The sequence below is a fragment of the Dysidea avara genome, chromosome 10, assembly GCF_963678975.1.
Source record: "Dysidea avara chromosome 10, odDysAvar1.4, whole genome shotgun sequence".
Lineage (NCBI taxonomy): Eukaryota > Metazoa > Porifera > Demospongiae > Dictyoceratida > Dysideidae > Dysidea > Dysidea avara.
In genome coordinates, this window is record NC_089281.1 from 26,016,513 (window position 1) to 26,043,317 (window position 26,805).

Genomic DNA, 26,805 nt, shown 5'->3' on the forward strand with positions numbered 1-26,805 from the left:
AATTTGAAAAATATAGGCAACACTTTTAAAACATAGTTTATTCTAGATAACGCCTGTCATTCCTCGGAACGTGCAGACTCTTCTGGTTACTACTACCAAAATTTATATTATTTATAAGCGTCAAACTGTGAGGAATTATTGTAGTCTATGACATGTTCAGATTGTTAACTGTAACCCTATCTGTTCACTCTATCTGTTAACTTTTCACTTGTGTTTGTACTTTGTACAGTTGATCTGTGAGATGTTGTCATTGTTTTGATGTGCTGTAGTGCCTCTAAATCGAGTGTTTCAATCGTATTCTGGGGTGGTTACACCCACCTGGTTACCATTTAATTTACATGTTATCTCTTCTTGTAGGGATTCTGAATATTCAAGATTTCTTGTAAAGAATTTTGAATTCACACATACATATGGTGCACAAATACTACCCAATTAGGTATAGGTACAATATGGAGAAGTTGGACATGAAATACATTAGTCTATTAATTCTGGTGATACAAAACACGTCACTAGTATTGTTAATGAGATACTCACGGACTGTTAGTGGACAGCCATACCTGACGTCGACTGCTGTATTTTTGACAGAAATTATCAAGATAATTAGTAGTGTTGTCCTATTGCATTTTGAAGTGGACTGTGAATCAAGGAAGACCACCGAAGCTATACATGAAATTTTTGTTAGATATTTAGAAACTCTGCGGGTTGCTGTGCCTGCCTTATTGTACACAGTACAAAACAACTTATTGTATATAGCCCTTACTAAATTAGATGCTGCTACCTTTCAGGTCAGTAATGCTAGTTCAATAGAAGTGGTTTAATAATCGTATGTTACACATAGGTCACATATCAGTTGAAACTACTAACAACAGCGTTATGTTCAGTACTTATGTTGAACAAAAAAGTATCTCCATTACAATGGGTGGCTCTGTGTATCCTAGCTGTGGCAGTTGCTTTAGTACAGGTAAGAAATGCGATATAGTGAGCTTCAGTATTCTGTGTAAGGTGTCTTCACATCATAGACACTTTATGTTTATAATTTGTGTTCCCATCAAGCAATTGATAATCAAAGTTGACTCAAACCAGCACCTAGACGACCTCAATGTTCAATGAATTAGTGTTAAAATGTGTTGAACCCCCTTATTGGAGTTTCCATTGTAAGCTTACACCTGATAGGTTTACATGGTTGCACATTTCCCTTAGTGCATATGATGTAGTTCAGTAATTCATGTGTATTTCATGGCTCCTACACCAGTTACCTGCTGATAGCAGCCTTAGTACAATGTTCCAGTCTCCCTCATTGAATATGGACCAGTCAATTGGACTATTAGCAGTAGTTGTAGCCTGCCTAACTAGTGGCTTTTCTGGTGTATACTTTGAGAAGATATTGAAGGGCTCTAAAACCTCTCTGTGGATTAGGAATATTCAGTTAGGTAAGTGGCTACCACTGTTGATGTCAAATGGCTAACACTCCTAATAGGATTGTTTAGTATGTTGTTCAGTGGAATTGGAGTGGTTGTAAATGATTGGGCAGCTGTTAGGGCTGATGGCTTCTTCCAGGGTTACTCCTTCATTGTAGCAATAGTTATTTTATTACAGGTGAGGTGTTTGTGTGTGTGTGTGTGTGTGTTGTGTTGTGTGTGTGTGTAATAGTGTCTGTCTGTCGAGTCAACTCGGCCAAGTAATTAGAGTACTGGCCTGCTAATCATGATTTCTTTCAGCTGTTGTTGTGCAAAAAACTTTATTCACATTACTCCAGTTGTTGTCTCCAGTGGCTGAGTATTCTTTACTATAATTACTAGTGAGCTGTGTATCAGTCTTTCCACTGTGCAGGAACAGTTTTTTTCCCCACTGAATGTCAGCACACATTTACACACTACCAAGTCACATACGTAATATACACTATTGCTTACCAACTTATTTCCTAAACTACAGTAGAAAATGTCCAACTCAGAAGCTGATATAATGGACAAATAATGGACAAGTGTAATCTTTGAAACTGCAAATATAATGATCATTAAATTTAAAATACCGTAGACTCATGTTGAAGTTTTTCCAACTGTTGCATAACTAATAAATCACTGGTTCACTGCTACTGCTACTACTTTGTCTACAACTAGGGGTCATGTTTAAGTTATTTAAACATCATGTCAAGAATTAGATCAACAGCTTAAACTGTAAGAGCTATCAATGACTGGAATAGTTTACCCAATCACATAGTTAAGACATTCACTTAGTTAAATGTACCCACATTCTGTTATTTTAATTTTTTCTGGTACAGTTATTATTATTATGTGCGTGTGTGTGTGTGTGTGTGTGTGTGTGGTGTAGTGTGTAGGGGTATTTGTATAATAGGTGTGTATGTACATGTTACAGGCAGTTGGAGGTTTAATAGTGGCAGCAGTGATCAAGTATGCTGGTAACATTCTGAAGGGATTTGGAGCTGCAATATCAATAGTTTTGTCTTCTACAGTTTCTTATTTTCTATTGGGTTTTCAACCATCACCGTAAGAAAATAATTTTGTTGTTGAGACATGAGGATATTCGTGTCCACATTTTGTTCTACAGGTTATTTCTTATTGGATCAACATTAGTAATAATTGCTACCCTCATGTATGCTCGATTTGTTCCAGACCCTGAGCCGCCTGAGAAGTCCAATAATTCAACAACTGTTTAGTTAATTTATCAACTTTTTCTAACAATGAATCATCATTAATTATTGTACGTTTTATTAGAAAATATTTATATAATCGAAAGTGGTAACTGAAAATGGAAAGCAAATCCGACGTCACGACGCAATGGGACGTTAAGCCGCCACTTTTATCAACCATCCCAGAAGATAAATGGAAGGTGAGACGTTTTAAGTAGGCGAATAATGAGTGGGCTAGACCACTAACAGAAATTTGAAGAGTTGAAACAACGTAGGCAACAAATATGTAGTAAAACAACGAGTAAAAGAATTAACGATGTACGACAACAAGCTACAAATGCAGGTAACAGAGTTACTGGTGGATGTATTGTAGTATATTTTGTGTTAGTATTGTCGGAGTTCTATGGACCTGAGGTCTTGCAAGACGTAGGACATGGTGCAGGACGAAGTAGGAGACGAAAAAGGAAACGACCTCACTCTGAACCAAGCTCAGAACATTCAACTACTAATGATGACTCTAAAGAGACAGAGTGGCAACAATTGAAACAATTTCTTGACCCTAATCCTCAACTGAAGGGTGTTCCTCAAGGAGACACTCAACCAAAGGTGTGTTGGCTGGAAAATGGCACCTAGCTAGATGTAATTACTACCATAGAACCTTTCTGGCTGGGACAAAATTGAATAAAAAAACTGGACTCCTACAAACCTGTCAGTAATAAGTGGCTCAAAGAGTAGTAGTAGTAGTCACTACCAATAGTTCATTTATGACAAATATCAAGATTTTGATTGCCAAAAGCTTATCTGAAAAAGGAGCTTGATATATACCTTGATCTAGTCTCGCGGCGCCCGACCCTAAAAAGAGGGTCTGGTGAAACTGCATACAAAAAGCTTGGCGCTGCCGGCTCCAATCAGATTGCTCCATTTCAAATTGATTATGTAATGCATATTATTTCAAAAGACTCGTGGCTCATGGTGATTACATCTGGTGACTTTATCACTTAAAATCATAGCGAAAACGGGCATACAAACTAACCATTTCTGTTTGGTTCACTTTAATGTTGTACAAATAAAGCAGTGCCATCAGGTTGGTGATTCTATATGCGGATCTGGTTAAATTGCTGTTGTTGTGACGTAAACATAACACTTACGTAGCACATAAACGTCACATCCAATAAACATTCCAGAGCTCAATTTTTTTGTACAGTTTCACCAGACCCTCTTTTTAGGGTTGGATGCCACGAGACTAACCGTGATCATGATACCATGTCCGTATTAGCGAGAGCTATTAGAGAGGTGTACTGGATTTACTTGGCTAAATGCCATGGCATTTATTATCTTAGTTATAAAATCAATGCAGCAACTATGGTACCAAGTAAATACACTATCTCCAATGTGCATGCTCAATTGTCCTACTGTCGATCATTGAAAAAGTACATAGACTCATATAAGGCTATGACCCCATGTATGTATTTTTAAGCAACAACTTACTAATTTATAGATCCCAAACGTCAAAATAACTGTCCAATTAAGAACATTTTGTCAACAGGTGTGTGCTCTGTTAATGAATGGCTGTTCACTTTTCAGTTATATGAACACTCTTCCCCCACATTAGTTTGGATAATTGTTAAAATTTTTACTAAGTAAACCAAGTAGGCATATTTGAATCATGGTACTGGTCCCTGTGTTTACAGACACCTTAGAACTGTCCTGATAATCAAGGTGTCATGATTTGGGACTATTGCCAAGTATCTGGTCGTGCAGGTGTCCTCTTTAACAGGTCTCACTGGATGCTGATACATGAAGTGTTATGACGTGTGTCAGTGGTGTGCTATGTGTCATCATCATCGTTTATAGAGTGGATTGGAGGAGAGGCTAGAAGATGCGATCGTTGATGGTAGACTCGATGCAGCAACTGAGCTAAGTGACAAGCTAGCAGACAGGAAGGTAAGACCTTTTGTTTACTGTTTGTCATTGTCACCTTACCTTCCCAGTTTGTGACACAAGTAGCAACAGCATTTGATTGCAAGCAATACCTTGATAAGACCAAGGTGAGGCATTGTATGGCAGAAGTCTGCATGAAACCTCTAATTTAATCTCTGGTACAAAATTGTCCACTATAGTTCATATACTGGTCATGTGTTATCAAACATCCCATGATCTCAAATAAAGAAATGTTCAGCTCGATACCTCAGTATTAATATAAAGTATTCTAATACACAAATTAATATTGATAATGGGAGCCCTACTTTCAAGTACCCAACACTTTATGAAGCTTTCCTAGTAAGAAACAAATGTGATTGTGACGAAGGTGAAAGGATTTCATAATAACGATGCCAATTTCAAGCTCTTGTGTAATCGCATGTATAGCAGCAATATGTTGTAGGGCTATGGCGCATCACCAATCTCCTCTGGTGTTTACCAAATATATTGTGTGGTATATGTAGATTGTATCATGGTGTATATGGTATTGTGCAGTTCACAAATGTTGTAAAGTTTGATGTCATATGCTGCTGATGTTAAGTTCAATATTTCACCTATGGAAAGGTCAGCATTTCTTGAACCATTGATCATTTGAAGCGAAAGTGTAAATCTATTACGTTATTCATAGCTGTTCAGTGGGTAACAATAAAATCAATTGACACCATTAGTGAAGTATATAAACATTGATACCAAGTAAATATACCTAGACTATCGGTCCATTAAACATGTTGCTATTTTATACAGGAGTCCTTGTAGTGTTCATAGATTTTTTATGTACATGATGTTAATTCATAGACAGGACATTTTTCATGCAATTTTTTCTAATTCATGGGTAGAGCCTACCTGAAAAGAATATCATAGCTCTTTTAACATCATTGATGGATTATGTGGCAGTGTCCACAGAGCCTAGCTGCCTTGCAATGGGATCCTGGCAATACTGTACCACAATTTCATTTTTTTTTATTTCAGGTGGATGACAAAAGTAAAAGATCTAAACAGCAGAAACTCCACTGGAGGTAATGTTGAATAATGTCATACCAACAATTTGATTAATTTTTAATCGGACAGATTTGATGCTAAGGAGAGATGGGAAACAAAGAGTAACATGTAGCAGATCACATGATTGTCATGGTGTATCACATGAGCATATATTCAGTTATATAATAGTTCATGTCTTCATAGCCTCAGGCTGTAACACCTTGTGACCCAGCTTCTCCAGTTCTGCCCTGTGTAATAAGAGAACGTCATGTAATCACTAGCGACTAAATTAAAATTATTGCACAACACACCACTCCATTATAGTGACCATGTCAAGTAGATCCCAAACATAGCTAAGCTGTACTTCATGACCTCATTAATAAGACCACCTCATTATAGAGACCATGTCAAGGAGGTCCCAAATATAGCTAAGGTATATTTTGTGATCTCATTTATTAGTTGTTGTTTTTTTTTTGTTCCCATAGGAGGTTCTAATTAATAAGGTTTCACTACTTTACATAAAAATTAAATTAACAAATTAACACTACAGCAATTCCCTAGCTAACTTTGGTCATTCTGAAGTGTTATTGTACAGGGTTAACTGGTGAATGTACTTTAAAAGTTTTTTTCAGATTAGGTAAACAGATCACAGAAAATTTTATAGAATGAAAACACCACCAACATTCTCTTAACCTATAGCACCAAAACAATCATGCCTGCATAACAGGAAACATGCCTAGTGCATGTGACATACATGTTATTGCCACCAGTTCACTACTGTACTATGCAGTGTATGCACAGAAATTACAATGAAGATCAGGTTGGATATGTGTATGTCATTCATACATTAACATGGACAGTATAACCTTCAGTGAAGTTACTATTTAAATAGTGTACTTCAACACTTCTGTAGTAAGCTTGTATCTACACCAGCCAATAATCATGAAAGAAATATGTCTTACCATAAATGGGGTCAATTTTAAAGTATTGACCATAAATTTCTATTTCAGATTTAAAAATAATCACAATGTAGCTACCATAATTGAGGGGAAATAATGACTTGAAGACTGGAAATGAGATTGTAAGCACTCCTTGGTGGTTTAAAATTATAAGTAGTTCTAAATTTTAGGAAGTAAACGGTTTGGCTAGCTGTACAAAGCCATCCACCCTTGTACTGATGTTTGCCATAACGACAAGGCCATACATAATTTGCTATCTGAGCCACAAAAAGTAATTTCATGTACTTGTGTGCTACATGTTTTTTTACAACAGCATATGTCACACTAATGGAAGCACCAGTATGAACTTGTGTCACATGTACACAACATGCACAGAATAGCCAATATAAGTTGCATGAAACACACATGCACAGGAAGTGGTGCATGTGATGTACATGTGCTGGTAAGGTAAACTCTAGTGAAATACTCCTCGTACAAGAAAATGGAAAGCGTTAAGCATTACCCTAGCATACATACATACGTACATATTATAGCCAAGTATTGGGGTTAAACTGTGAGGTATTTAATTGAAACATGGGCATAATGGTAAAATAGGCTAGCTGAAGCAAAGAGCCTGTGGCTACAGTATAGTAACCACCTCTTATTAGCTAATAGCATACTACAAGAAGAGCTTTTTCTCTGCAGGGTTAACAATGTGGCACTTCATTGGCCCACATAATGACCCACACACTCCATAGCGTCTGTGCCCAGGTTTTCTCAGCACTAGTTCAGCTTTGTGGCTAATACACTTCAAACTTTAAGTGACTGGCCCAGTGGTAAACTACGAATGGAGCAGTAGATGTCTGAGTTGGGCCAGTTTGACCATAGATAATATACGTAATAAAGGATTGGCAACGCGCATAGCAACTATTAGACAATCCTCGTTACGGTCGCGTGACTTATTATGTAACTTATGCGCGTCTATTGTCATAGATACGGCTACCCGACATGAATGCTCCGCTTTATCGTTCCCAGTGCTGTTATTTCGCTATCCAGTAACAGAGAGGAACTACTCATGTAACCAGTATCGATCGTAGCGAGCTATCAACCAACGGATTTTGGGCGCGGCAGCAACTTGGTGAGTCGTGGAGTCTTACCGTTTCACATGAGCATCGAATTCTATCAAGGATTCGATGCGCTCCTGGTAGCCAGCTACAGTAGGTCATAATAAGGATGGACTATGTAAACCAGGATTTATGTGGATTGTATGCTCGTTTAGGGCTTCAGCAGCAAATACCTTATATATCCAGTGGCAATGTTTTTTTTAATGGAGAGCTCGAGATGGATATTGGGAATTTGCTTCCCCAGTAAACGCCAGGTACCCATTGATGTTGCTGTGACAGCTCACCAGGTCCCCAACTGTATACAGCTGGAGCAGTGTGAACAAAGTTTCTTGCTCAAGGAAACACTAAATTTCAAAAAACCTGGAACCTTTCAATTACCAGGCTAGTGCTCTAGCCACTTGGCTATGCTGCCTCACTGTCCTTGTCTCAACTTAGTGGTTGTTGTGGAACTTTGGGTTCTGCGACCTCTCCCTGTGAGATCTATATAGTCCCAGGAGGATTCTGCACAAGACTATAGTGCCTGAGTGGTGCACAGGCATCCCAGTGTTGGTTTTTTTTGGGTGACAATAGGTACAGCTGCCGGCTTAGGCTGTGTGTATGTGTGTGGTGGAGGACAAGAGTTCACTGAACACTCCATTCTGTTTTTGTTGTGTTGTTCACATGTGTGTCGTATTGCGTGGGTGACTAGGGTCACCAATGCCAGGGGTCAGTCACTCAGAAAATCCTCGAAATTCAGCTATCTTTATAGTGCATGTGCTGTTGACAACTGTTACTGTGTGCTATGACCATGTAAAGTGAACAACTAAATAGTGCAGTAAGCAAATTTCAATGATGAGATTTCCTTTTATATCTGGGGCCAGTGTTGGGAGTAACGCGTTACGTAATATTATTACTTTTGTGGTAACTAAGTAATAATGAAATACGCTATAAAAACGGGTAATATAACTCAAATTACTTTACTTACAAATGTAACGTGTTACCTAAGTAATATAGTTACTGTAACGAGTCTAATATTATGTAATATTATTACTACAAGTAACAAAATTGCTAATCTCGTTAGTTATCCTCTGAGTAACGCCTAGCCACAACGAAGTAACGAAGCCTACTGAATGAAGCTTATTCACCAGCTTCTTACTTATAACCAAGATCTGCACATTGTCCAACAACGCAATCATGTCATGTGATAAAGTGGTAGTTTCACACGTGACAACTTAAAGCTGTGGACACAAAGTAATATAATATGTAATATTATTATAGTTTATGGGTAATATGTAACTGTAACTAAATAGTTCAGTTGTAAGTAATATGTAACTAGTTACCTTTTCAAAGTAACTTTCCCAACACTGTCTGGGGCTAATTGTTTGTAGGAAACCATACCAAGGGGCCATATTTACATGAAAGATCTCGCAATGGCTGTTGTTTTAGGTATGTGAAAGTATCTGAAAAAAGTAATCGTTTGACAAATTTCTGAACTTTGATCAACAAAATTTCACTGAGTGACAGACCTCTCAACCAACATCTCTAAATTGTGTTATGTTTAGGGATTTCTAGTGTTTGTTAGAATTTCAATAATATAAATCTTTATCTAGGTTTTACTTGGATTTCACACTTCTATTATAGCACAAAATGGAGTAGCCGACAGCCTCAATGGAGATGCAGGTATGCTTTGCATTGATCAATCAATGGAACATCCATCAGTCATTTATCTAGCTAACTCCAAGCCATCCTGGACCTGGAAGCCTCACTGATTTTGTGTGATTCCAGAGTTCAGAATTTAAGATTTCTTTATGAGATTGTGTGTGAGAGTCCCATGTCATTTGTGACTCTGAGGGTTGTGATGTTGCTGGTGTTTTATCTGATATGAATACTACTACTAGTGCTTGAGTTCATTGAATGTAACACAGTCATGATTACCTTGACTGCTATACACTGGGATGTGGGACCTACTGGCAAATGCTCTACAGGTGTACAGTGGAATCTCAGTTATCCAAACCTGTATGTCAAAATTGAATACTCTATTAGAGTAGCGAGTGTTCTATTAGAGAAGTTATTTTTCATACTTTGCAATTGACTAACATTGTGTAAAGAGATTTTGTACAAACTTCAGTTATCAGGTATCTGAGCTGCAGGTGGTGCCTAGGAGTTCAGATAACTAGTATAATATGTGTCCATTGTTTATATCAGTTATTATAACAAAGTGAACTAGCTAGACTTAGTCCACATTAGTTTCCAGCACTTGAAGGGAATGTCTATTTTTGTGGCAAAACACAAGGACGTCACTTGATATCCAGTGGATGGTATTTGCTGTGAGCTGCTACATTTATAGATAAGCTCATCATTCCCTGTCTAAGCTTGAAGTCACGATACACTACTCTTTACCACCAACAGCTCCTTCATGTTGATAACATGCTCTGTTCCACTACACTTTTTATATCCCATTTTCACATACTTTGATGGTTAATGCCACATCTGAATTTGAGCTCATGCATATTTGCATAACACCACCATAACATTAAGCTCTCTTGTGCTGAATAGTAACTTGATGCTTCTCCTCATGGTACCACGACAAAACTCCAAAACCCAGCACAATGAAACAGCTTCAAACCATAGTTTGGGTAAGTGGTACGCCTACACAAAACAAAGCATGACACTCTACTAATGGTTACGATTAGTTCTTTATATATTGTTCGGAAAAAAGCACTTCAGTGTCCTTGTTAAAACTCCAAAACTGTGAAAAGCCATGAAGCAGTGGGCCTTATCTTGCGCTGGGTTAAAACTGACAGTGTGTTCCACTATTTTATTACATCAGATACTCACCTTAGTAGTTGTACGTTCGTTTGAACTAAGCTTTACGTCTTTACTCAGTAGTACCCTGCTACGGTACAAGGAATGAAGTAGCCTAGTGCGTTTAGCAACGGGTGAGAGGGCGCGTTAACTGGATGACGAACCGTAACGAGGATTGTACGTGACGTCACTACAGGTTTAATAGGTGCGTTGCCAATCCTTTATTACGTATATTATCTATGGTTTGACTCAGAGTATACATACTTATCAAAATCCTGACCCTCTACTACACAGGCTTTCAGTAGCCTTCCTAGTGGGATTGTGACAAATAAGAAGTGCCTCTGCAGTCAATCCAGTCGCTACAGAAAATACAGAATGTGACTTTCAGCTATGGGGAAGCCATTTTGGACAACTGCAAATCAACACCTTGTGCTGCCAGACACAAAGTACGTCCACACATTGTATGTACTAAAGTATGCCAAAAGGCATTTCAAGCATGTAGCATTTGCTATTATTGAGTTATGCTTGTCTGAAGGCATCAGGCAGTTGGTCAGTAAGCAGAAAATTCCATTGAACTAAAATTTCGTGAGGTTGCACTGAAGGTTCTTACAGGCTTGATTATACCAGGAGCTAGTGAGTCACCGAAGGCGGCGAAGGAACATGAAACTGAGTTCCATGACAATCCAAATTACGTCACTGTGTTTGCTTAACATCAGGTGTAAATGGCACTCCAGCTGCACGAAGTAGAGACAAGTTCTCCACCATCAAAGAGAAAGACCTTGAGGAAGACTCAGCCAATTCATGTGGCACTGGTCACGCACAATTTCATACATGGCTTCAAATAACAAGATTTTACTTTCCTTATATAGAAACTAATTGGCAATTGATTTGGATTGTGATGGCACCTGGCAGTCAGTGCAAGTTTCGCCGCCTTCGGTGGCTCATAAGCTCCTGACCAATACTGCAGGAATCGTGAGGTTGGTTGTTGATATGATTTCGTGGGAAAGTACAAAATCTTCGTAATTCCAAATATACAGTACTAATACACTGTATGATAATTGTTAGTGTAACATCAGCAATACCACTACTACATGTGGGTCCTTGTTTGTTTACAAACACTCAATAATGAAATGTTGTTGGGACTAACCACGTCCTATACAGTGGACCACTAGTAACCATACAAACATTCACACTAGACATGTATAGCTAGTCCCACAAGGATGAGATGTAATGATAGACAACATGTGACAATCGTGGGATGATGGTGTATGCCAACAATGCCATAGACTACCACAACACAATTTGGCAGTACAACTGTATCTTATAGTGACATCACACCATTACTTAACTCCAGTCATAAGCTGTGGAGTTGCAGTTACTATACGCACTGATGTTTTAGGGATAGAAGTTGAAATGACAATGAATATCTGAATATTTTAACATTAAAGTACTCATAAGTACTAACTGTAGTATTCATGTTTACGTCTAAACAGTCTATCATCTATTTAACCATACACAAGCAACCATGTGTATGTTACCAAAAAGGTAATGTCATATATTCCATTGAGCTGCTAACAAATAGCTCATCACTGACAAAATATACATTACTGTATTGGAAATTTGGAATGTTCAAATCACATTGTGCGTTCTATTAGATAGTTATGCAAGTTGTATAAAATGCCTTAAGGGTTAGTCTATTAATATAATATAGTCTCCCTGAATGTTATACTGAAGTGATCCTAACCCCAGGCCATTTATCTCTTGTGGTCCTGCAGACAATTCCCAGTAGCCATGGTTGGTCCCCCAAAACAACAGATATGGTGTTGACTCTCATTTTAGCTAAAATAGCTCAATTTGCACTGCTGATATCCTTGCTAGTGGATGTGTTTCTGCTTGTTATTGTACAGTATATTTGCAAGTCAGAAATATGACAGTTATGTTGCTCTGTTACACTGGTTCTGTTCTTTGGTACAGCAACTGCTTGCTCCCCTATACTGATCTTCAATGATGCTCTTATGTTCTATCCCTGGTGCTTAATTCCTCAGGCAACTATTATTGCACTTTTAATGTGCACTAATGATACTGCTATACTGTAAACGGCGGAAACTAGAGGGAAAGTTTCGCGGTTAAGGCTTCCTGAGACTATTCGCGGTGAAAGTTTCGCGCAACGTTTAATCATAGCTACATAGTACACTGTAAATTATTGATTTGGCGGGCGCGATTTGCTTTAAAACCACGAAAAACACAACTTTCCCCTTTTACGGTATATCTTCAATTTAATTGTGGACCTTCATCTTATATGTTGGGTGCATAGCTAGCAGCTATTAGGCCAAGCAAAATAGATTGCTAGTTTCTCATCGGCCACTTCCTCAACTTTGGCAGTCATTTTTCATTATTAATTATTGAAGGAAGCACCCAAAAACACAGCATCAGCTGGTTGTCGGTCACTACAAGGATTATCAAAAGCCTGCTTAAAGCTTATTTTTATACTTTACCACCTTTCTTAAGCAGGAAGAAACGATTTCCTTCGCTGAAAATGATGTCTAGTTTCTCTAAACATTGAAATGTTAGTGCACATGATCAATCATAACAGTAATGAATTTAGAGACAGCAGGGTGGTGATGTGGGTAGGTGATGAGAAACTATATATCACTTTGTCTGGCTTTAATGAAGAACTGTTCATACATATCCGTTTACTCTCCAGTCAACTACTGTAAGTTAATCCTTTGTCAGCCTTTGATGAAGTCATGACCCATGTTGTGAATCCTGTTGAGCATAAGAATGGTGTAACCCAGAGGAGGTTGTTCACATATCATAGTCATATGATGTAATGCTACATGTGACTGTACCAAACATGGCACTTGAAATTAGCATCGTTATTATGAAGTCCTTTTGTCACATTCACGAGAAGTATATGCATAATGTAGTTAGCTAGGAAAGCCACGTACACAAAGTGTTGGCTGGTTGAAAGTTGGGCTCTGGTAGCCGTAGTCTGTCAAATACTTTACATCAATACTGAGGTGTCGGGTTTGGAACTTCATTTTCTTGAGATCATGAGATGTTTGATGACACGTGACCTGGTTGTAACCAATGATATACTTCATTAACATGAAATGCCATGTTTGAATTTCGTCTGTAACATTAGTAGCATACAGAGTTACATAACCCCTTCAGTCCCTTGTCCATAGAACACAATGTATTCCTGCTACCAGCTATTATACCATTGTATTGTTACATAACCAGCTTATGAAACAAGCCAGCAGCATTGTTGAAGTAGACAAAACTATTAATACTTTTATGTACATGTAATCAAAATATTCACACACTGACAATGATACAATCTATTGTAATATAGCTGGAAAACCAATATGTCAATATGTATTACTCGATATGGGTAAGGTAGCTAAAATGGAGTATCTATATATAGCAAGTGTTACCGAGGGCCTGCCAATGATCTTCAAATTGAATAAAATTGCCAACAGCTATTGTCTGACAATTAACTGCTCAGTAACAGTTACTGATGGGCCTTAACATGAGGATTTGTGATTGCCATTCTCCATCAAAAATTGTCCAGCACTACCACACTAGTGAGGCTAGCTCAAGGTTTGATTAGTGCATTTATAAGATCTTGCCAATGCATAGTTAAAAATGTAAAATATTTGTTGCATCAAAATGTGTCCTTATACGGTATTACTACATCACAAATTCACACAAGGTAGCAGGTGATAGCCAGTATAACTACTAAACTACTACACTTTGAATTCCTTAAATTTTCAACATGACTGTGTGAATGTTCTATTAGAGTATTTTGACCTTACCTGGATCAGAAAATTCACCGGGGAAAATATTCGGCAAATAGATTTGATGATGTTTAAATTTAACAGTTCTTCTTGCTCACAGGGGCCCGCACTAATTAGGCACACACCGTATTCAAAGCATAGGTATAGTAGTAAACCGAGAATTTCAATGATGGCATCAGGCAATAGTCATAGGAGCATGAGTGATAGCTTTCTAGTATTATAGCTGCATCCAAGACCAAGGTTAGCACGAGCACAAACGTACAATGGGCTGCATCAGTAGGAGTAGTCAAGATTCCTCTGGAACAAACAAACAAACAAAATAAAGCTGAAAGTTCACATGTTCAATCTCAAGCTAAATTCTACTGATTCAAATTCTACACCATCAGCAGTTCAGTGTTCATTAGCCTGAAATTAGGATGGCAACCTGTGACTACTCTGTCTTCTTTAAGGACTTAAATAGAGCCATGCATTCAGCTGATGAAAACACGTGCTAGAAAGCAAACATCACTCCTGACATAACATCAAGCAATATTAGCTAGACAGCTACTTGGTGGATTTAAATTCAACAAAAATTAGCCAGCCGCCAAATTTTAAGGTACCTTGTTCAGATACTATAGGCCTGTAGAATATTTCCTCCAACAATGTTCTAGATTCAAGAGTCTTGAGTAATTATGTACGGCTCACAGATTTACAGATGACTGTTCTATTAGAGTATATTTTGCATGTGTTTGTGGAGTATCTCCTGAGCGTACTTCAATTTGCAAGACAAAGTAGTTAATTTCACAAATATCCAGAACTATGTAACTTCCAAATGGCATCCAACTTCCTGAATACCACAGTAGGTGTGTACAACAGATAGAAACATACTAATAGGATTGGCTGAGCAACTGTGACATATTGCTACTTTCACGATTGTAGGATGCAACATTAATAACTATCACGATGTTAAAACTCACATGCATCAATAGCATTATGTATGCACAACTTATTTATTTTAACAATACAAGGTGAAATTGTGTACAACTGTTGAACACAATTAAGGGGTCATAGGTGCAGTTACAGTTTAATACAAACAGTATAATGAATAATAGTATATATCCTTAGAAGAAATTCAACGGTTTATGAGATAAGCTTTTGAGCTATGTAGTAAGATATATTTGCACAATGATCAATCTATCTTAGAAGTGTAGTGTAGGCTTGTTTTCTGGAACATGTTCTTCCACAACAGTATGTACCACCATTTTGAATGTACATTTGCACACATCACAATACACATCTCAACAACATCATGATGTTCAGAGACAATCACGATTAATCCCAGAATCAATATAACCTCCCAGTCCTAACATAGGACAGACCTTCTTAAATTGAACCAGTGACAAATTGTGACCAGATCTGCGAAAACAGGACATAACCACATATTTTTCGAATTCCTGTTTATTAAATATTTATAATCTACTTAGCCAAGTGTACTCACTGGCAAAGTTTCCGCTTCATATGCCAATAACTGTGGGAGTTACAGCCCTACATAGTAGCAACAACAGAAAAATTGATTTGTACATCAAGTATAGGGAAAATAAATTACAGGCGCTTACAAAAACGGTTGTAACTTACCAACGGATTGAGGCACGGAGCTAAAATTTTCACCATCGTGTCCGCCATGAATAGAGGAATCAATTATTGGGTAGGTTTTTCCTTTACTCACCCTTCCTCACTGCATACAAGGCAAAATTCGTGATGAAAAATCAATTGCGTACGATCACTTTAAACAAACGCTCATAACTTACGTATCCTAGGGTCTACTGCAACGAAATAAAGATTTTCCAACTACTCTTGAACAGGCGAATAAGATGATATCCAGGTTTTTATTGTTAGACCCTTCCTTCACTAAGAAAGAGGTGTTCAAAAAATTTACGGAGTGTTTTTCAATAATATGCAAGTATTTCACCCAATATATTCAATTGTAAATTTAGGCTTGTGCGATTATGTCCTGTTTTCACAGATCCGGTCACAGGATTTGGGGATATACAAGCAGAAAATTAGAACAACAATTTTAGACAGAACTGTGCCATCACTGAATTCCCGAGTCTGCCAAATCCTGGGATTTTAACATATGATAATGGGACGCGATTGTCTCTGAACATTGAGATAAGTATTATAAATTATCATGATGTTTGTGACATCACATGCAGATGTGTGTTAATTAGTTCAAAATGGTGACACATACTGTTGTGGAAGAACAACATGATCTGGAATACAAGCCTACACTTCTGAGATAGCCATTGTGTTAATAGATCTTACTAGTTTAAAAGTTTACCTACTATTCACTATACTGTTTGCATTAAACTGTGACATCTGAGACTATAGGTCTGTGAGAATTATCACCAAATATTTGAAATTTCTTCAAAAACCTCAAAATACAGCATGATATGGTCACTATGATGTTACACACCCATAACTATTGTAATTAATATTATAGTACTGAAATACTGTCAACAACATAAATATTAGGTGTTTTATTGGGTGTCTCACATGTTCAAATCACATACCTCAGTTGCATGGAGAAGTCATCTTCTACATTATCATCATCCCAGTTGTCCTCCCACATTTGAGTGTCCTCAGCATCTTCATCAGCTGTGGTCCAGTCTACACAAATATAGAGGATTCTTGTAATAGACTTCATGTGGGCTACATACACTAATGTCATTGTATTTCCGACTGTTTTACCTTCAGTGGGAAACTCTTCAAAGTCGTCATCATCTTCTAGTAACGCTTGTTCGTTCTTCGTCACTTTGTTTGTAACTGCCATGTCGTGGTGCGTTCTAATTAGAATAAATTATTGAGAGGGCCGCTAAGAGGCGCTTAGTTACACACGTGTGTTTATGTAGCTTAGAGTTGAAGGGTGTGTTCTACTGATCATGGCCAACGAAGCGCGTACTTGTGTAAACAACGATGCGTCATCTTACAATCATGAGATGTCTCCTCAAGAACGGCTGAAACTTCTCGCGCAGCTGGAAGGAAACAGAACTTGCGCGGATTGCTTAGAACCAAACCCCACCTGGGCCAGCGTGAATCGTGGAATTTTCATTTGTACTCAATGCGCTGGTGTGCACCGGTCACTAGGAGTGGACGTGTCTTTCGTTCTCAGCTGTAGTCTTGATGACTGGGAACACGAGCAGGTGGACAACATGGAGCGACTGGGAAATGAACTGGTTAACAAGAGCCTGGAGTTCTCCGTGCCTAGTAGGATACAGGCACCGTTTGGCAAAGAAACGGACAGAACAGTTCGTGAAGAGTTTATCAAAGCTAAATATGTGGAGGAATTGTTCATTAAAAAGGAAGGCAAGCACAAGATGCCTGCTCGCCGGGTGGCCATAGCTAGCCCCAAGACTTCAGTAGAAAGTGTTGGAATGGTGGAGTTTATCGGAATTGTTAATGTTAAGCTAGTTGCCTGTAAAGGTATGATCATCAAAGATGTCTTCTCAAGTGACCCATATTGTGTACTACAACTGGGGCTGCAGTCTCACAAGAGCAGTATCAAGTATGCCACCCTCAACCCCAAATATGACGAAAATTTCTCATTTTCCTGGGATGGTCATGACAAGCTGAAACTCGAGTTCTTTGATAAGGACCAGTTTTCATCTGATGACCACATGGGTATAGCTAACGTCAACCTATCAATATTTAATCAACAACCAACGGTTGTGCTGTGTCAGTGGTACGCCATAACCCACCGACATCATGAAGAAAAACAACAAGGAGAAGTGATGTTAGAAATATCATTTACTGCTATTGGTTAAACTGTAATATAGATGTGTATATTGAATTACTAAAGTATATTCATATTTTTATGTTTCTTTCATTGAGAGGTATGTTTTTCCTTGGATTGTTTTTCTTTCAACGTTTAGTTTCTTTTGAATGATTTCTCCTAATCGTTCAATAACCTTCATCTTGTCCATGTCTGTCTTTTTGCTACGGAACTTCTTAGCAAGGTCAGTTGCTGTAATAGGCTTCCTCATCAAGTAATATTTCACTTCTTCAACAGTAATGGTAGTTGTGCTGGTAGATAATTTTACTTTCTTGGCTGCTGGTTCCTCGCTACTACCAGCTGTAGTATCCAATTGTTTAGTGTCCCTTTTTACACTAGGTTTTGTGTTGCTGGTAGCAGCCTTACTGCTGGAATCATCCTTTGAAGTTTTCAGTGGTAGAAACTGAGATTGGTCCATTGCATCAATCTCCTCCGCCTCATCTGAATCAGAGCTCCTATCATCATGTTTCTTCATCAGAGCCTGAATAGCCTTTCCTGCTTCATCTAATTCTTCCTCGGATGACTCTGAACTACTATCACTAACCAATGCCTCTCCTACTTGTTTCTTCTGCTGTTCTTTATGTTGAGCTTCCTTGTCATTGCGTTGTTCGTCTGATGAAGGTCCAGACGAATCATCCGTGATGTAATCCACTTCACGGGATTCTAATTCTCCTTCATCAGTGGTCCCGTCATCACTGTCATCATCTTCTTCACCTGTTGTCTTCTTTCTCTTCTTCATTGATGACTGGCTCTTCTTTCTTGACTTGGGTACTGCCGCCTTATTGTCATCTGGTTATTGATTGATGGGGATCACATGATTCCATCCCATACATGTCACTCACCATTACTATCACTGTCAGATGAGGCAGCGGTGGCACGTCCTCGGGCAATGTCAGATATCAGCTACAAACAGATTAGTACAACCTGTGATAATTGAAACTTTTATCCCTAATAAGACACCACACTTCCAAGGAGAAAACTGTCTTTAATGTGTGGATTCCGCAAAATATTTGCCTTGTCCATAATCCTTATAATAGCAGGTAAGGAAACCTTGTAAGCAGTACATACCAGAACAATACATGTCTCCAATCCTACACTTTTAAACACATATCAAGCATAACAGGTGGGATATTTCAACAAGCCATTGACATAATTACAACGGGAAGTCAATGTAAAACCTTGTATGTCCACATGCTACCATATAGTGGGTTATTTTCGAAGCAAGATAAATCTGAATTTCGAAGGATTTTAATTTCGAAGAGTGTATATTTCGAAGTCCGGGTGTATTTCAAATAAACATAAATTTGCATCACAATTATGAAGATACATGAATGTTTGCCAAAACTGACTTACTGAAAGAATAACCCCATCCCTGGAGAGAAGACTGGGGGAGTCTCAAGTGGAGCAAATTTACTGGCTCGACTGTAGCTATCTACCATAGATTTTAGAGCAGACGGCATCAATTTCCATTCTGGATCACCTGTTTTCTGGTTATTGGCACAGTAATGATACAGTTTACCCATTATTATCAGTAATACTGAGCTAAAACTTGAGGCATACACAAGCAAATCACCAGATCGTTGCTTTCACTTGTGGGAATTTATTTCCGAAGAACAACTGGATGTGGGAATTTATTTTCAAATAGAAGAGCCTCTTCGAAATATCCGAAAATAAAAACCTTTCGAAAATTACCAGCTATACGGCATGTCTGTCAAAAGTTCAGGAACATTAAAGCACAAGTTAAAGGCTAAACAACTACCTACACATACTTGACAATCTGGATGTATGGGGCTGGCTTCACTGTACCCATGTATAGCTTGACATATATGTACACAGAATTTCTTATAATGAGTTTACCAGTTCTGAAGGTTTGGTTTCATCATCTTCCTTGTTCTGAACTTTTTTACTCAACATGACAGAGAAATAATTCAGTGTCTTATGCCTCTGTTCAAACCTGACACAAATAAACAAATATTTATAAACAATCACCATGTCCCTTTAGATCTCACTTCTTTTCAGCTTCATCAGCATCCAAGTAGTTGTATTTAATAGTTGGGACAAAGTCGTACCATCCTTCGATGGGTAGAGCCTCAAATGTACCATCTTGACAATGAGTAAGCATGAAATATGCTGAGTTAGAGTTAACACCTCCTTCCTTCCGACCAATGAAACTACAATAGTCAAATATTGCCGGTATTATATAAGTTACTAATTCTTACTGTTTTCCTCCTTTCTTATGCTCTTTCAGCTCCCAAGGTTGGTCATCTGGGGAAGCTTTCTTGCTAGCTACTCCATATCTTCTCTTGCGAGCTTCTTCTCTCCTCTTCTTCCCAAATTCACTACCCTCACCATGTGATGGTGTCTCTTCAAGTTTCTCTGCTTCACGTTGTCTGTCCAGGGTGGGCTACATATGGAACATAATGACATAGTAGTACTCACTCCTAAATGACTTCCTCACAGACACTAAATTTGTCAGGTCAACTTGATGGGGTGGCCTGAATCTCATCAAATGATACTTCTTGGTATTGCCTTTATCTTGCCTGTCAACCAGACATAAAATTGTATACCTGCATTAATACAATCACCTACTTTGCAAGCTTCACTTTGTATTCCTTCACGTTTAACTTAGACATCTTCTAACAGCTTTTTAGTGGCGCTTATACCGTTTTCTGTAGGACGCGCTTGCTGTAATAAAACTTTTGTGTGACGTAATTATTGTCATGTGATGCATTCTCGAAAAATTGTGCAGAAGAAAATAAAGGGAATTTCTTTGGAGTTAATAGCAGTGAATGAAACCATTTTACCGTTTCGCATGGACGTTATTGCTAGTGACATGGGTAACGAGTAGGTGTTCGTTGTGTCAGCCCACGCTGTTTGGTTACAGGCCTCTCACTGATGATAAGGAAATTGACTTCCCATACAGCGATGCTGTGAGGATGAACGAAGATGGAATATTCGAATTCGTTGTTGAGGCGTATACGCGACTGCGTTTATTTGGAATTGATTTCTCCAGTGACACAAGCGTGTCCATAGTAAACTCAGATAATAGTTGCTCCCCAAATGAACAGCACACTCAACACACCCTTGGAAATATGACTCTAGATGACAACGACTCAGAGAATACTTCAGTGATAGTATTACATGTGCCAGATACTGCCAAACATGGTACCTTGTACTTTTTCTGCTTTTCAGCTGATCAGGCTATTTCAGAACATCAAGGCACTGAATTTTGGAAAACTTTACGAGTTGTGAAACATTATTCCAACCCTATCCCCCTACCCGTCCGTATTGTGTTCATTTTAATTCTGATGGTTCTATCTGGTATGTTTTCTGGACTCAACCTCGGTTTAATGGCACTGGACATCAACTCACTGAAGATAATTCTTGAGAGTGGTACGGAGAGTCAAAGAAAGAACGCCAAGATAATTTATCCTGTGAGAAAACATGGCAACTATCTTCTGTGTACCCTTCTGCTGGGGAATGTTATGGTAAACAGTACGTTTTCTATTTTACTGGGAGACCTCACTAATGGTTTGATTGCTGTCATTGGCTCAACCTTTGCCATTGTCATCTTTGGTGAGATTATTCCACAGGCAATCTGCTCTCGTTACGGACTATGGGTTGGTGCAAAGACAATTTGGTTGACTTACTTGTTCATGGTAGTAACCTTTCCTGTGTCATTCCCAATGAGTAAGATACTAGACTTTATACTAGGTGAAGAATTGGGAGCCATCTACAATCGTGATCAACTACTTCACTTGCTGAAGGTCACTGGGGACAAAACAGACCTTGAAGTGGATGAGGTAAATATCATGACTGGAGCTTTGGAGTTCAAGAAGAAAACAGTGGCCCATGTGATGACTAAAATCAGTGATGTGTTTTGTTTAGAGGTGAATACATTCCTTGACTTTAAGACCATCAGGCAAATTTATGAAAGTGGATTTAGTCGTATTCCTGTGTATGAAGGAAACAAAAATGCTATGGTAGGTGTGCTGTTTCTGAGAGATCTAGCATTCATCGATCCTGAAGATGGAGTGTCGCTGACTAGTGTACTAAACTTCCACAAGAGAGAGGTTTATTCTGTGTACACTGATCAACATCTCGACCATACTCTAGAGGACTTTGCTGCTGGTAAATGTCATTTGGCCATTGTTATTGAAGTGATCAGTGACAAAACAGACTGTGACCCTTTTTATAAAGTAGTGGGTAAGTTGATTAGTGTAGGAATGCACTTAACACTCTTGGCATGATATAACTGGCCTGTGTTGTGTTGTAAGGTGTGGTAACACTTGAGGACATTGTTGAGGAGATCTTACAGACTGAGATTTGTGATGAGACAGATCGTTATGGTAAGTGTTACAGTCAGATGTTATGTTGGCTACTGTCAAAATTGACTGCACATTTTGCTGCTATTTCAGTTGATAATGTTACTTTAAAGCCAAGGAACCTGAAGCAGGCAGACCTAGGAGGGTTAGTCAGCAACACAACTGGACCAAAGCTGTCCCCTCACCAATCATTAGCCATCTTCCAATTCTTATCAACAGGTTAGTTGTCACAGTAACACTATGATTATAATGGCACTACACAGGCGTGGAACCATTTGACGAAGAGTTTGTTTCCCCAACCATCTTGAAGAAGCTGTTACAACAAAATGTGGTAAAGAACATGACATATGATGAAGACACTCCACGCCTTCTCTTTGCTAATGGCAGAGCTGCTAACATGTTTGTGTTGGTTATTGAGGGTAATGTGCAGGTAGAGGTAGGCAAGGACAAGATACAATTCTCTTCACGGTCTTTCAGCCATTTTGGGGTTCGAGCACTGATGCAGGTGATTGAGGGAGGCCCACTAGAGTACACACCTGACTTTACGGTGGAGATAAAGTCAGATTGTCAACTACTGGTGGTGACACAGATGCAGTACAGGGCTGCTTATCGGGCCACACAGTTTGAGAGGGATGCTAAGATGACAACAAGTTCTTCTGACCGTGAAACTACTATCACTGATTCATTCAAGCAAGAATGGATGCGAGCTCAGAATGGAATTGTTGAAATCACCACTAGTCCAAAGAAAGCACATACCAAGAAGAAGCGTCATCGTGGCAGTAGATCAGTTTCACCAGACGAAAGTACCTTGCTGTTGTCAGACGAAGAAATACACGAGTCTGTATCATTATTGGGACCCCGCAATAATGCTAAAACTAGTATGGACTCCATGAACCCTATTGCTGGCCAAACCGAGTCTTTCAACACTACAAAACTGTGATCCAATGACAATAAGTGACAAGCAAATTTAAATCAGATTTATTAATAACCCATTTCAATTTCGTGATCATGTGTGTACCCACCCTCCCTGTGTTTTGTGATCTTGTGTCCTGTTTGTGACCCCTTTTTGTTTGTCTTGTTTTCTAATGTAACATTCACAACAAAATTAAATTGTATAATTATTATTATAAACTGCATTAGCAGCTAGAGCATGGGGTGCCTATGTCGATGAGAGTGTTAGAAAAATCTTTTTTTTGACTTCTCCTCTTGTGCTTTCCTGATGTAGAAGATGGTGAGGGCAATGGCAGTCACCACGACAAGGAAGATAATTCCAGCTGTTACATAACGGAAACCTCGTGTCTCGGTAACGCCAATACTGTTGTCAACATGTGCTGTAAAGAAGTGAACATACAGAACAATAATAACAGCTAAAACATATTCCTTTCAAGTTTCAGCCTAGGTTATGGGCACAAACTAATACATTGGGAGTCTTGATTTGATACTTGTTTCAGCCCAAATAACCACTTGAAAATTAAAATTTATAAATCCTTTTGAGCATAGACTAAAGGAAAAAAGTTGACCGCTTACTAAAAACCAGTAACACAACAAAAACTGCCCTAATCTACCTACCTATGTACATGCTACACCATGAATGTACTGAGTAATAGTTAGAGACTTACCACAAGGATCTTTGTGATTTTAAAAACCTGAGGCAAAGCCATGAAGGTCTGAGTGGGTGGTCTCTAACTGACTTAGAAAATGGTGTGGGTGTATTTATACTCAGATTGATTGATTGATTGTGGGTTGAGTAAACATCATGTCATAAGGTCACCTACACCTGCAGATATAAAATGACTGAATTAGGAATTAAATGTTCACTAGTATATCTGCAGGTGTAGGCAACCTCCCTCGTTTCCCAACTTTTTTAAAACCAAACTTCAGCCGGCTGTAGGCACATACCTGGTTTACTGAAATCGGTTTGGCTAAAACCGTGTGTCTGCATGTCTGTCTATCCAACACACACACATGAGCTATAGAAAATAGACCTTCATTCAATGAATAAAGCCTGTTTTTGTATTGTATTAAAGCTCCACTTTCCGGTTTTTGCCGTGTTTACTTGAAGGGGTGTGCCAGGTAACTGAAACCAGGTGAAACAGTTCAGTAGGGGTTAGCCTACGTGCAATAACAAGCATATAGTGACTGAAAAACAGCGCAACAGGCCTTGTAAGCTACCAGGAATGGCATATCTTCTCGAGTTGAAAGGGGGGTGTATCTGCAAACAAAAGCTTTGTGTAGAGAATTTGCATATGAAAACATGTTAAGAAGATACTTCTGTGTGTAATTTGTGGTTTAAAGTGGTTTGCTTGAGTTATGCTTCCATAGCGATGCTTAGCAATGTAATTGCTGGAATTATGAAATAATTGGTGAATTACAAAATACGTTTAATTTTAATGAACTGCATGTATTGTTACAAAATAAGGCAAGAAACAAATAGTGTTTACTGGGCGCCTGGTTTTTAGGAGTAGCACAGCATCAACTTGTTTTCTATGATTCCTAATCGAACTTAATTTTTCCTTGTATTGCTATCTATAAAAGAAACCTCGCTGACCTGCTCTGCCTCCTGAGGAGGCAGATCAGTGATCAACTATGAAATCTGCAATGCTACTTAGCACATCAGTGATCAGTAGTGAGGTGTGCTGTGTGGTGAATCCCTCTACTGGAACCTATCTGCTATATAGGTCTCTAATCATTTTAGAGAACCTCTCCAGAGGTCTATTAGTGATTTTAAAGACCTCATTATCTCCCAAAGATCAAAGGATTTTATAAGCGTTCCATTTTCTAACACAAATTTTATACCTCAGGTACATAAATGAGAAGAGATGGAATAAAGTTGGTAATTTGTCTGCCAACACAATACACCATCACACACACATAAGTGTTGCTGTACACCAGTACATTTAACTCACGTCTTTTAGGCTCAGAATTAGCAGCTTTAGGAGTGATAGTGGACCAGTCAATTTCCTTATAAAGTGGAGAGAAGGCAATGAAACAAGTAATGGATGAGGTCATGCTTTGTAATTTTGTGCACTTTCTTTGATGTCACAAAATATTTAACCTGACTAACTTCTTCTGGTACACACAATACACTTACTTCTTTCCCATCATCATTCTCATCACCTTCACTGTCAACGTCATACACCTTCACTGATATGATGTCGTGATTGTCTGACGGTCACCAAAATATTCTAGTAGATGTACACACAGACAAACAGACAAACCTGCAAGATCACCAGTGGCAGCAGAGAAGCCAAAGTAGTACCCAGTTGGTAAGTCGATGTTGGGGGCATTGAAACACTCAGCCCAATTATCGTCACCCTCAATATTATGGAACACCTGTGTACAACAGGTATACACACAATGACAAACACAAAATAATATATTTAAATAGGCTCCACAACATGGCAGGAGAAGGCTAGTATGCATTCTCACACTGTTGCCAAAATTAAGATGGGTTTAAGAAATATATTGCAGATGCTGTGACACCAGTTGCAGTAGCAGAATACATGACACAAACTACAACACGTACTGTGAAATACATAGTAACATAAACACACTTACTGACAACTCCCTGTCCACGTAGGAGATAGCAAAGAATGTGTCATGCTCCTTGTTACGGAACTTAGCCTACACCAAACAGTCAGTCAATCACTCAGCATCATTTAACACACTCTTACAGTACAACCAGCCACTTGACTATGTGTGCCATCCTTATCATGGTCATAATGTACACCGCCATCACTGACAATGGCTGATATGTAAGGGTGCTCGTGCTAGAGGGAGGGAAGATCCTACACTATCAATATACACCCACTACACCACACTCACAGTATGTACACCATTGTGATTACTGTACGTGTCAAAGAATACTCCAAGACCAGTGAAGAAGTCTCTGTTGCCAAGTACCGGACCTGATGTAATGATGTCAAAAGGAATCATTGTGGGATCATGTGATCCGCTTACCTAGCTCTGCATGTTCCTTAGTGTACCAGAATGCAAACCCATCACCAAATAGTTGTCTGCCTGATCCACTGACTGAGAATTGTACTAGTATCTCCCAGTTGTGCATATGTACTGGCTATGTGGAGTATCGGAGTAAACATCAAGAGCTAACACCATGGAGAGCCATATTATCGAGAGTGTAAACTCTTGATAACACTGTTCACAACACACACACACACACACACACACACACACACACACACACACACACACACACACACACACACAAACACACACATGGAGAAGACCTCATGGCTTTTACATGTTTAACAGCAGTGGACAGGTATTTCAGTACAGCGAAACCTGTTAATCAGGGGCACATGAGTATTTGGTAATGATTTCAAATAGTAAAAGTAATCCCTTAGCATGTGAACTGACCAGACTCTTACGGTTGATCCCAAAGCGTCCTCAATACAAGGGTT

General features: G+C 38.7%; 7 protein-coding genes and 1 long non-coding RNA gene across 8 annotated transcripts in view; 5 read left to right on the forward strand and 3 right to left on the reverse strand.

The window, feature by feature from the left end:
- LOC136268077 (UDP-N-acetylglucosamine transporter-like) lies at positions 1 to 2,767 on the forward strand. The gene is made up of 7 exons (XM_066063306.1): positions 1 to 127; positions 358 to 785; positions 839 to 961; positions 1,253 to 1,430; positions 1,478 to 1,596; positions 2,374 to 2,504; positions 2,566 to 2,767. Exons 2-7 carry the CDS (start codon positions 411 to 413, stop codon positions 2,672 to 2,674), a joined length of 1,035 nt encoding a protein of 344 aa, XP_065919378.1. The 5' UTR covers positions 1 to 127; positions 358 to 410; the 3' UTR covers positions 2,675 to 2,767.
- LOC136268083 (protein FAM204A-like) lies at positions 2,712 to 5,808 on the forward strand. Its single transcript, XM_066063315.1, has 7 exons — positions 2,712 to 2,847; positions 2,897 to 2,990; positions 3,036 to 3,253; positions 4,502 to 4,591; positions 4,639 to 4,695; positions 5,597 to 5,643; positions 5,696 to 5,808. The coding sequence occupies exons 1-7, from the start codon at positions 2,767 to 2,769 to the stop codon at positions 5,736 to 5,738; spliced, it is 630 nt and encodes a 209-aa protein (XP_065919387.1). The 5' UTR covers positions 2,712 to 2,766; the 3' UTR covers positions 5,739 to 5,808.
- On the reverse strand, positions 5,729 to 17,136 carry LOC136268085 (26S proteasome complex subunit SEM1-like). Its single transcript, XM_066063317.1, has 3 exons — positions 16,979 to 17,136; positions 16,801 to 16,897; positions 5,729 to 5,853 (listed from the first exon to the last, which is right to left on the reverse strand). Exons 1-3 carry the CDS (start codon positions 17,058 to 17,060, stop codon positions 5,796 to 5,798), a joined length of 237 nt encoding a protein of 78 aa, XP_065919389.1. The 5' UTR covers positions 17,061 to 17,136; the 3' UTR covers positions 5,729 to 5,795.
- LOC136268086 (uncharacterized) lies at positions 7,727 to 9,878 on the forward strand. Its single transcript, XR_010706863.1, has 2 exons — positions 7,727 to 9,326; positions 9,378 to 9,878. It is a non-coding gene; the product is annotated as an uncharacterized lncRNA (long non-coding RNA).
- Positions 17,092 to 18,113, forward strand: LOC136268080 (uncharacterized). Its single transcript, XM_066063309.1, has one exon. The coding sequence runs from the start codon at positions 17,170 to 17,172 to the stop codon at positions 18,049 to 18,051; it is 882 nt and encodes a 293-aa protein (XP_065919381.1). The 5' UTR covers positions 17,092 to 17,169; the 3' UTR covers positions 18,052 to 18,113.
- LOC136268076 (general transcription factor IIF subunit 1-like) lies at positions 18,017 to 20,791 on the reverse strand. The gene is made up of 7 exons (XM_066063305.1): positions 20,649 to 20,791; positions 20,518 to 20,599; positions 20,279 to 20,463; positions 20,069 to 20,230; positions 19,917 to 20,013; positions 18,902 to 18,962; positions 18,017 to 18,848 (listed from the first exon to the last, which is right to left on the reverse strand). The coding sequence occupies exons 1-7, from the start codon at positions 20,690 to 20,692 to the stop codon at positions 18,100 to 18,102; spliced, it is 1,380 nt and encodes a 459-aa protein (XP_065919377.1). The 5' UTR covers positions 20,693 to 20,791; the 3' UTR covers positions 18,017 to 18,099.
- Positions 20,762 to 23,515, forward strand: LOC136268073 (unextended protein-like). The gene is made up of 4 exons (XM_066063301.1): positions 20,762 to 22,265; positions 22,337 to 22,408; positions 22,478 to 22,603; positions 22,648 to 23,515. The coding sequence occupies exons 1-4, from the start codon at positions 20,849 to 20,851 to the stop codon at positions 23,322 to 23,324; spliced, it is 2,292 nt and encodes a 763-aa protein (XP_065919373.1). The 5' UTR covers positions 20,762 to 20,848; the 3' UTR covers positions 23,325 to 23,515.
- LOC136268078 (vesicular integral-membrane protein VIP36-like) overlaps positions 23,473 to 26,805 on the reverse strand; it is a 4,769-nt gene continuing 1,436 nt past the window's right edge. The window contains exons 3-10 of the mRNA XM_066063307.1: positions 26,345 to 26,459; positions 26,210 to 26,292; positions 26,059 to 26,154; positions 25,943 to 26,008; positions 25,603 to 25,717; positions 25,476 to 25,549; positions 25,291 to 25,345; positions 23,473 to 23,715 (exon numbers count right to left, since the gene is read on the reverse strand). Coding sequence (XP_065919379.1) covers positions 23,561 to 23,715; positions 25,291 to 25,345; positions 25,476 to 25,549; positions 25,603 to 25,717; positions 25,943 to 26,008; positions 26,059 to 26,154; positions 26,210 to 26,292; positions 26,345 to 26,459 — 759 coding nt within the window. The 3' untranslated portion in view covers positions 23,473 to 23,560. The remainder of the gene's footprint in view (positions 23,716 to 25,290; positions 25,346 to 25,475; positions 25,550 to 25,602; positions 25,718 to 25,942; positions 26,009 to 26,058; positions 26,155 to 26,209; positions 26,293 to 26,344; positions 26,460 to 26,805) is intronic.

Excerpts from the sequence above, each read along its gene's own strand:
- LOC136268077 (XM_066063306.1), top strand. The coding sequence starts at position 411 with ATGGTGCACAAATACTACCCAATTAGGTATAGGTACAATATGGAGAAG. Across the intron at positions 962-1,252 it reads TGGCAGTTGCTTTAGTACAG|TTACCTGCTGATAGCAGCCT; the intron begins GTAAGAAATGCG and ends CTCCTACACCAG. Across the intron at positions 1,597-2,373 it reads CAATAGTTATTTTATTACAG|GCAGTTGGAGGTTTAATAGT; the intron begins GTGAGGTGTTTG and ends TACATGTTACAG.
- LOC136268083 (XM_066063315.1), top strand. The coding sequence starts at position 2,767 with ATGGAAAGCAAATCCGACGTCACGACGCAATGGGACGTTAAGCCGCCA. Across the intron at positions 3,254-4,501 it reads AAGGAGACACTCAACCAAAG|AGTGGATTGGAGGAGAGGCT; the intron begins GTGTGTTGGCTG and ends CATCGTTTATAG. Across the intron at positions 4,696-5,596 it reads AATACCTTGATAAGACCAAG|GTGGATGACAAAAGTAAAAG; the intron begins GTGAGGCATTGT and ends TTTTTATTTCAG.
- LOC136268085 (XM_066063317.1), bottom strand. The coding sequence starts at position 17,060 with ATGGCAGTTACAAACAAAGTGACGAAGAACGAACAAGCGTTACTAGAA. Across the intron at positions 16,898-16,978 it reads TGAAGAGTTTCCCACTGAAG|ACTGGACCACAGCTGATGAA; the intron begins GTAAAACAGTCG and ends ATATTTGTGTAG. Across the intron at positions 5,854-16,800 it reads GACTTCTCCATGCAACTGAG|GGCAGAACTGGAGAAGCTGG; the intron begins GTATGTGATTTG and ends CTTATTACACAG.
- LOC136268080 (XM_066063309.1), top strand. The coding sequence starts at position 17,170 with ATGGCCAACGAAGCGCGTACTTGTGTAAACAACGATGCGTCATCTTAC.
- LOC136268076 (XM_066063305.1), bottom strand. The coding sequence starts at position 20,692 with ATGTCTAAGTTAAACGTGAAGGAATACAAAGTGAAGCTTGCAAA. Across the intron at positions 20,600-20,648 it reads TACAAAGTGAAGCTTGCAAA|GCAAGATAAAGGCAATACCA; the intron begins GTAGGTGATTGT and ends TCTGGTTGACAG. Across the intron at positions 18,963-19,916 it reads AAACCAAACCTTCAGAACTG|CTGATATCTGACATTGCCCG; the intron begins GTAAACTCATTA and ends ATCTGTTTGTAG.
- LOC136268073 (XM_066063301.1), top strand. The coding sequence starts at position 20,849 with ATGAAACCATTTTACCGTTTCGCATGGACGTTATTGCTAGTGACATGG. Across the intron at positions 22,266-22,336 it reads CCCTTTTTATAAAGTAGTGG|GTGTGGTAACACTTGAGGAC; the intron begins GTAAGTTGATTA and ends TTGTGTTGTAAG. Across the intron at positions 22,409-22,477 it reads TGATGAGACAGATCGTTATG|TTGATAATGTTACTTTAAAG; the intron begins GTAAGTGTTACA and ends CTGCTATTTCAG.